Source organism: Panicum virgatum, chromosome 9N, assembly GCF_016808335.1.
Source record: "Panicum virgatum strain AP13 chromosome 9N, P.virgatum_v5, whole genome shotgun sequence".
Classification (NCBI taxonomy): domain Eukaryota; kingdom Viridiplantae; phylum Streptophyta; class Magnoliopsida; order Poales; family Poaceae; genus Panicum; species Panicum virgatum.
This window is the reverse complement of record NC_053153.1, coordinates 20,209,322-20,218,556: the sequence shown is the minus strand read 5'-3', so window position 1 is coordinate 20,218,556 and position 9,235 is coordinate 20,209,322. Positions and strand designations below refer to the sequence as shown.

Genomic DNA, 9,235 nt, shown 5'->3' with positions numbered 1-9,235 from the left:
AAGTTCGTCGTTGCTCCTCCAAAGATGAAGAAGGCGTTCTCCACTGGGGGGAACTCGTCATCTCCACCTTTGTCGCCCGCATCCTTCTTCTTGTCCTCGTCGCAATGCGCGACGCGGTTGTAATATTTTTTGAGCATTTCGCACTGCTCGAGGGTATGATTGACCAGGCCCTTGTGGTAAGGGCACGGCTTCTTAAGCATGTCGTCGAATTGGCCACCACCACCTCGAGGGGGCCTCGAGGTCCTTTGCGGTCTGGGGCGGCAGCGAAGGCCTCCTCGGAGTCCTCTGCCTGCCCCGACCCGCGCTGGTTTGGTGGTATCGGCTTCTTTCCCTTCCTCCCCCGCTTCAGTTTCTTGGCAGGGGCGTTGGGCTTGACGCTGCTGCGTAGTTGGTGGCAGCGTCGAACAACTCATTGGTGCTGACGGGTCGGCTTCTCGCGAGCTCATGTACCAGGTTTCTGCACGTCGTACCCTTGAGGAAAGCGTTAATGACCTCGACGTGGGTGACGCTGGGGAGCTCGGTGCACTGCTTGGAGAAGTGTCGCACATAGTCGCGCAGGGACTCGCGGGGCTTCTGGCGACACCCTTTGAGGTCCCAGGAGTTCCCAGGGCGCACGTACGTGCCCTGGAAATTGTCCACGAAGATATGGACCAAGTCGGCCCAGTTGTGGATCTGATCCGCAGGCAGGTGCTTGAGCCACGTTCGTGTGGCGTCTTCAAGATGAAGAGGATGGTTGCGGATGATGACCGCGTCCTCCGTCGCGCCGCCCAGCTGGCACGCTAGGCGGTAGTCATTGAGCCAGACTGCAGGATCAGTTTCGCCCGAGTACTTGACAAGGGTGTTGGTTGTCGAAAGCGTGGGGGAAAGGATGCAGTTCGAATCTCCCGGCTGAATACCCGGGTGCCCGGAGGCTCTGGGGACTCACCCCTGTCGTGCTCGGGGTCGAAGTGTCCACCCCGTCGAGGGGTGTACCTCCTGCCGTTGATGACGTTGCGGGCGTCGCCGTCGCCAGCGTGCCCGCGAGTGTCACGGATTCGCTCCCTTACGGGAACTCTCTCGACGCGCTCGTGCACCGAGGGTGCCCCCGCACCGGGCGCTACGGCTGCCTTGCCCCTCCCTGCTGGCGGTGTGTGCACAGAAACCTCGCGGTCCTGGTGCGCAGTCCCACCAGGCTGCTCCGGGGCCCTGAGCGCATACGAGACGCAGAACTCTCGGCCTGCTGCACGGCAGCTTGCTCGATGAGCTCCTGTGCCTCGCGGCGCAGGTTGCGGCCCGAGGGTGTCGATGGCTCGGGCATAGCTTGGAGTAGATAAGCCGCAGCGACGAGTTTTTCGCCGGCCGTTTGCAGTTCCGGAGATTTGTCGACGTTGTTGTCGGCCAGGATGCGCTCCCGGGCAACACGTCCCGCCGCCTGGGTGTGTGCACCACGCGCGGTACGCTGCTGCTCGAGTGCGGCGCGCAGCTCCTGGGTTTGTTGACGCTGCTCGTCGAGCTTGGCTTGAAGCTCATTGAGCTGCGCCAGCTGAGCTTGTCGCGCCGCCGAGCTTGACGAGGAAGGGGCTGCAGCCTGGACCACCGGTTGCTTTGCCCGCGTGTCCGCCCCGCCGTCCCCGTCGTTGCTCGGGGCGTTGTCGTTCTGCTCGTCCGCAAGGTCCGCCATGAAGCACTCCCGGGAAGGATCGAAATCCCCCTCGCTGGAGTCTTCGGAGCAGGTGAGGCAGTAAGCCGTCGCCAGCTGGAACGAGCGAAGAGCGTCGGGGTCGCGAACCCCGAAGTAGTCCTCGGCCTCCTCGGCCGTGAAGTTGTTCATGAAGAAGTTGACGTCGTGGGCGATCGAGCTCGCCGTCTCGGGGTAGGATTCGTCGGGAGACGACGCGATGAGGCTGCGGATCGACAGAAGATGATGACCCGGCGGATCCTCATGCTTGATGAAGTTAGCGCTGGTTGACGAGGCGTGGGCGGCAGCGTTGCGCATCCCGAAGGGAATGGGCGACGCCAAGGTCGAGCCCCCCCGGGAGGTACTAGTGCCGCAGCAGGTGACGATGCCAGCGCAGATGACGCCGAGGCACGTGATGACGACACGGTGGCTCCGTGGGCCGTGACGCCGAGTTGCGACATGCCAGCCTCGACCCACGTGGGGGAGCTGTGGCGTGCCGCGCGACGCCGCTTCGCGCGTGCTTGTCGCGAACGCTGACCCGAGCGCCTGTTGTGCCGGGCTGGTAAAGTCGGAATGATGGGGTTGCTTCTGGGCGAGAGGAGCCGCATGAGGTAATCGTTACCGGCCGCTCTGAACTCGAGACTCCCGAACCAGATCACAGATCCCGCTGGGAGCGGATCCGAGACCACCCATGGGGTATGGGTTGGATCTCCTCGCCATCCCTGGAGATCAAAAGGGAAAAAGAGAAAAATGTCACGCAGCTCCCCCTACCTGGTGCGCCAACTGTCGGTGTTCCGACCCGGGGGCCCGGATCCCAACTAGTAAATGCTGCGTGTTTCCTCGTCCCAGATGATGATGCAAGAGGCAACACAGTAACGCACGGTTTATCCTGGTTTCGGCCGCGGGGCCGTACGTCCAGCAAAGGGGGGTGTGCGAGGGCACTGTATTATCTTGCACCCGGAGTGCTTGCAGTAGGGGATACAAGCGAGGTGAGAGAGGGAGGGAAGCTCCCAAGTCTCTGCTAGAAGTGGAGTCGGTTGAGATGAGTGCTTAGTAGTCCTTGAATGTTCTTTTGGAAGTGAGAAGCCAGAGAGCCCAGAGAGACTAGAGAGACCAGAGAGACCAGAGAGACTAGACCCAGCTAAGGGGAGCCCGCCTCCTCCTTTTATAGTCACAAGGAGGGGCAGCGTACATGAGTGGGGCATGGAAGTCGCCGTCCTCCCCTGAATCGCGGGGGTACAGTGGTCGGACACTGTAAGAAATACACTGTGGGAAGGCGGCGCGCGCCCGTCATCCTGGATATCGTCCTTGGTCCTGCGAAGATCGTGCCGGTCGTCCTGCCAGCCCCCGCAGGTGGCGTGGTCGTCGCTGGTGCATGGTCTTCTATATATGGCGCGATGGCATTCGGTGGGCCCTTCAGACTAGGGTCCTGCATGCACCAGCGGTAGTGGTGGCGCGTGACGGCCCCGGACCCCCTGGTCGGAGTGCGGGCGTGCACACTAGAAGGTCCGGGGGATACGTGGAGGTCCTGGGCTCCTCAAGGGGGGAGGTCCGGGGCTTCGTCCGTGTGTGCTGAGCGCTCCTCTCGGAAGGACACGTGTCGCCGGACCCCTTCCCCAGTGGGAGGCGAGTCCGGATGGTCGGTGTCGGCAAAACAGTTACGGGAGCAGTGCCGAGCCCGTCTTGTCTCGCGTCGCATGTCCCACAGTGTCGCTACAGCCTTCGGGCGGGATGGCGGAGCGGTGACCGAAATCAGCGGATGGGACCCCGGTCACATCCACTGTGGGAGTGGCAGCCTGACGCCGTCTGTCCTGGGCGTCGTGGCGGAGTGGCTGGCCTTTAATGCCTTCGTACGGCGAGTGGTTGGGTGGCGGGGCTGTTTGTCCCTTGCGCCGAGGGGTGGCCTCGAGCGAGGCGGAGATGAGTCACCCGCTCGAGGATAGATCCGCTACTCTCGAGCGAAGCGGAGATTGCCCAGCGGGCACGAGAGGGACCCTCGAGCGAGGCGGAGATGGCTTACCCGCTCGAGGGTAGATTCGCTACCCTCGAGCGAGGCGGAGATCGTTCCGCGGGTTCGAGGGGGATGTGAATGGGCCGCACGCTAGGCTACTTTGAGTCCTTTCCTTTCTTTCAGATTGGAAGGAGGCCGTGGGTCTTTGTGGGCCCAGTTGTCTTAATATGTGTTTGCGTTTTAAAGCGATCTTAGTGCCCCGATTAGGGTGTCCCTAATCGTGGTACCCGACACTGCTATTCAAGAACAAATCTATGAAACTGTTATAATTAGTAATTAGTACTATCACGGATGTTTGTAACATGTTGGATCATCTTGGCTCTGAATTTCATGCTGTCTAGATCATTCAGGTCTGGAACTATAGTTATTTGCATATTTACATATCTTGGTTAATTTAGTATTTTCAAATCATGTGATTACAGAAGTTTGTACTCCGGCATAGATAAGTACCTTCATTTAATATGCAATATTTTTGCCAGTGAATATCTTCACTTTTTTGTTGTTCTGTATTGCACATTTATTATCTTCGATTTACTTATATTTGATTGTTTAAACGGTAGGGCGCGCATGGTGCGCCTAATGTTCTAGTGCGATTAATGCATCAAGGGCTCCCAAGGAATCCAGCTACAATTGCCAACACAAGTCCATTTCCTAGCTGTTGCTCCTGCTGAGTAACTGATACTCCCTCCGTTCTAAATTATAGATCGTTTGGCTTTTTCGATTATAAGTTTGACCACTCGTCTTATTCAAAAATTTATTAGTCCATCAAACTTGGTGTCAAACTTGGTGTACAAGTGCTTTTCAGTTTTGATAATTGTCCATCCCCTGCAAATTTATTAGACCCAAATTACGTAAACTGCACATTATGTAACGAAAGATTGCACGAACATTTTATTCCCTTTCTATAAAAGCAGGCTGAACCCTTCTTCAAAAAAAAAAGACCGAAAGATTTGCTGTTTTTGTTACTATTTATTGATTTCTAAAGGAAATTCCAAATCAAGGGGTCCGTGGTCACCTTTTGTCTCAAGGAAGCTCCATGCCAGAGTGCTCACTTATTTACCTAAATTTCACATTTGGTGATGTACTACAAATTTGACTGAAGTCTGTGTGCGGTTTTGCGCATATGTAAATAGTAACTTGAATGTTGACTTGTTGAGTCAATTGGTGCATTGTTGAATTGGTTTTGGTGTATCGTACACTGGCTGTAGCATTCCCCTAACTATATGCATGCTCATTTGTGCTTATTTGTCTTCTTGGAAACGGAGTACCGGGGCACTTATCATCAAATCTTATTCCCTGTCTTAACTGCACTGATATAACCAACATTCTCTGTCCTTGTATTGGATCCGTTCTCGTTGGCCAGGAATTCTCGTCCCAGGATGGAGGATAGCTCCTGCCGTTCTTGCGAGTCTGCACCCAGAGGTGGAACTGAAGTCTTCCACAATCTTCAGTAGATTGCTACTGACTGTGGAAAAATTACTGTAATATGAGGCTCGATTTTCAGTGCGCTATTTTAATCTGAATATGAAGTACTTATTGAGAGTGGTCATCGTTGTTTTACACTGTAGCCACTAGCCACTATTTGAAACAAGAGGGGAACAAAAAAAATAGGAGTTTTGTAATTTTGCAGGACTTGAGCAAACCATTTGTATGTAGTTGCCGGGAGGTGTGATTAGCGTGCTCTATTCTGCTCATGACGAATCACCACTTAAAGCTTTGCCAACATCTCTTCCAGCTCTGCACAATTAGATTTCAAAATTTTACACCCAAAAACGCCACGTCGAATGTTTGGACACATGCATGGAGTACTAAACAAAATTTATTTGTAAAACTATTTGCACGGATGGTTGTAAATCGTGAGATAAATATAATGACTTTATTTAATCCAAAATTTGCAACAGTGATGCTACAGTAATTATTATGAATTAATTATAGATTCATTTGGTTTATTAGATTCATCTTGCGATTTACAATCCATCCGTGAAAAAAAAATTTATAATTAAATTTTTTTAGTACTCTGAAATAGTAATTTTTTTAAAAAAAATTACACCAAAAGATCTAAACACACCATCTCTATCTGTACTGCACAACGACGTTAAATTATTCCTGAAAGAGAGAACGACGTTAAATTATTCCTGAAAGAGATTCTCTGGCGCCCACACACTGATCTGATCCGTGCTCGATGCATCGGGCTGGCTGCTCGCTTTCGGTACGTTTGGTTTTTTAGCGCGCTAGTGAATAGTGATACTTTGATCGTTTATTACGGTGTCAAATAAAGTCAGTTTAAAAAACAACTCCAGAACTCCTGCGCTAGTGATGCTGAAGAATCTAATGAGGCCTTTGACCGCGTGATTAGAGGATGATCACTGTAGCATCACTGTAGCAAATCATCGATTAATTACCGTCATTAGATTCGTCGCAAAAAGTTATACCCATCCCTAAAATTTTTTTACAAATAGACTTCATTCAATCCTTCATGCAGAAAAGATTCTCTTCTAGCGCTAGAATTATAGCAGGCATCCAAACAGGCCTGTATCCTGTTTTGTGCAGACAAATTGCCGGTGTCGCTTTTACAGTTGACATGGAATCAATTCCATCAGCCTTGACGTCGATAGGCACCGAGTCTCTTAAGCTTGGGGTGTGTTTAGAACCACCCGTAAATGCAAAAAAACCATAAACGCATTAAAGTGAAAAGGAATTTTACTAATTTAAAATATCAAATGAAGTCTATTTACAAAACTTTTTGCATTGGTTGAGCTGTAAATCGCGAGACGCATCTAATGAGCATACTTAATTCATGATTTGCAACAGTGATGCTACAGTAACCATCCGCTAATTATTGAGTAATCATGGATTAATTAGCATCATTAGATTCGTCTCGCGATTTACAACCCATCTATGCAAAAGTTTTATAAATAGATTTCATTTAGTACTTCAAATTGGGAAGATTCCCATGCAAAATTTTGCGTTTGATCTAAACACGGCCTTGATCCATTTCCTCCCCAAGTCCACAGCTACATACTCATCGGCGTTCATTGACGAGGCCGGGAAGCTGGGCCGAGCAAGAAGACTTGGCCATGGACACACAGCTCCTCCTCCTCGCCGCCCTCCTCCTCCTGCCCCTCGCCGCGCTCCTGCTCGCGAACCAGCGCGGGGCCCGCAGGGGCAAGAACGGCGCCCGCCTCCCGCCGGGCCCGCCGGGCCTGCCGCTCCTCGGCAACCTGCTGCTGCTGAGGCGCTCCTCGTCCGACGTGGAGGCCCTGCTCCGGCGCCTCGTCGCGCGGCACGGGCCCGTCGTCTCACTGCGCGTGGGCTCCACCCTCTCGATCTTCGTCGCCGACCGCCGCCTCGCGCACGCTACCCTGGTCGAGAGCGGGGCGGCGCTCGCCGACCGCCCGGCCGCCACGCGCGCGCTCCTGGGGGAGGGCGACAACACCATCTCGCGGTCCAGCTACGGGCCCGTGTGGCGTCTCCTCCGCCGCAACCTCGTCGCCGAGACGCTGCACCCGTCGCGGGTCCGGCTGTTCGCGCCCGCGCGCGCGTGGGTGCGCCGCGCGCTCGCGGAGACGCTCGGGCGGGAGGCCGAGGAGGCCCAGGCGCGGGCGCCGCCCCCCGTGATGGAGGCGTTCCGGCACGCCATGTTCTGCCTCCTCGTGCTCATGTGCTTCGGCGAGCGGCTGGGCGAGCCCGCGGTGCGCGCCATCGCGGCCGCGCAGCACGCCTGGCTCATGTTCGTGGCCCGGAACGCGAACACGTTCACGTTCTTGCCGGCGCTGACCAGGATCCTCTTCCGCGGCCGCCTCCAGAAGGGGATTGATGCTCGGCGGCGCCAGAAGGAGCTCTTCCTGCCCCTCATCGAGGCGCGGCGGGAGCGCAAGAAGCGGCTGGACAACCCAGGCGGCGGCGGTGCTGCGGCGGCACCAGACAAGGAGACGACGTTCGAGCACTCGTACGTGGACACGCTGCTCGACATCAGGCTCCCCGACGAGGGGGACCGCGCGCTCACGGACCAAGAGATGGCAAACCTCTGCTCCGAGTTCCTCACCGCCGGGACCGACACGACGTCCACCGCGCTGCAGTGGATCATGGCCGAGCTGGTCAAGAACCCGGCCGTCCAGGAGAAGCTCTACAGCGAGATCAAGGCGACGTGCGGCGACGAGCAGGAGGAGGTCGGCGAGGAGGACACGCACAGGATGCTGTACCTCAAGGCCGTCGTCCTCGAGGGGCTGCGCCGGCACCCTCCTGCGCACTTCCTGCTGGCGCACAAGGCGGTGGAGGACATCGAGGTCGGCGGGTACCTGATCCCCAAGGGCGCGACGGTGAACTTCACGGTGGCGGAGATGGGCCGGGACGAGCGGGAGTGGGACAGGCCCATGGAGTTCGAGCCGGAGCGGTTCTTGCCCGGCGGCGACGGCGAGGGCGTGGACGTGACTGGCAGTAGGGAGATCAAGATGATGCCCTTCGGCGTCGGGCGGCGGATCTGCGCCGGGCTCGGCATCGCCATGCTTCACCTGGAGTACTTCGTTGCCAACTTGGTCAGGGAATTCGAATGGAAAGAGGTGCCCGGCGAGGAGGTGGACTTCACCGAGACGCGCGAGTTCACCACCGTCATGAAGAAACCGCTCCGCGCGCGGCTGGTGCGCAGAGCCACTGGGTGAATCGGTGAAGGCAATTCATGTACAGTCTGCAAGCAGGATTGCCCCAAAGCCTTCACAGCGTCTGAAGGAAGTAGTCATGCCATCCTTTTGGCTTCTTTCTAGCAGGCCAGCCCCAGTTCCTTGCGTTCAAACCACCTTTCCTTTCGCAGGTCACATTGCTCCACATCTTCTTCTCAACTAACAGTAACCTCGTTGCTAGAACCTAGCAGAAGCGTGGCAGAGGATAATCCATAGGAGCACATCAAAATTTGTAAGGACCTTTGGCAGACTTTGGCTGCTGCAAAAACACCTCCGGTTTCGACTCCTCTAGCTGAGCTTGGCGTTTGGCAAAACAGTTTCGCCTTATTTTTTATGAATACATGAGAGAGGTTAAATATCCAATATGCCTCGGCTATTTGACGTGTAATTTTGGAGAGGTCAAAATGCTTGGAGAGATAATATTGTAGAGTAATTTAAAAAGGGTGTCAATCCAAAGTCAGCCAACCAGCTAGCAGTATTTTTTTCTCACACCAAATCAGCATCAACTAGCCAGCCAGCAATATTTTTCTCTCACAACAAATCAGCACCAGCTACCAGCCATAGCCAGCCGAATAGAGTCACCATGGATACATGCTCACGATGATCTAGAAAGAAAGATTGCTTGTGCAAGGTTACCACGGAATCTATCCATGGACCGATTCTCAGATTCTGGAGTTGATGTATCACTTGTATTTTGGAATGAAGATTTCATGTATATTTTGCCGGTATAGTGGGCACATAATCAGGATTCCGATCACATCTGGGAAAATATATCTCGTGCATTGTTCTCACGAATGAAGTTATGGAGGCACATGGTTGTAGCACACAATAGTCTTTTGCTTAACCAATGGAAAAGTCGGCATCATGACAAGCATTTTCCACTTCATTTTC

General features: G+C 54.3%; 1 protein-coding gene across 1 annotated transcript; it reads left to right on the top strand.

Annotated features, from left to right (window-relative positions):
* The first annotated feature begins 6,676 nt into the window (after nucleotides 1–6,676).
* LOC120688427 (cytochrome P450 89A2-like) lies at nucleotides 6,677–8,800 on the top strand. Its single transcript, XM_039970747.1, has one exon. The coding sequence runs from the start codon at nucleotides 6,746–6,748 to the stop codon at nucleotides 8,324–8,326; it is 1,581 nt and encodes a 526-aa protein (XP_039826681.1). The 5' UTR covers nucleotides 6,677–6,745; the 3' UTR covers nucleotides 8,327–8,800.
* Nucleotides 8,801–9,235: the final 435 nt, after the last annotated feature.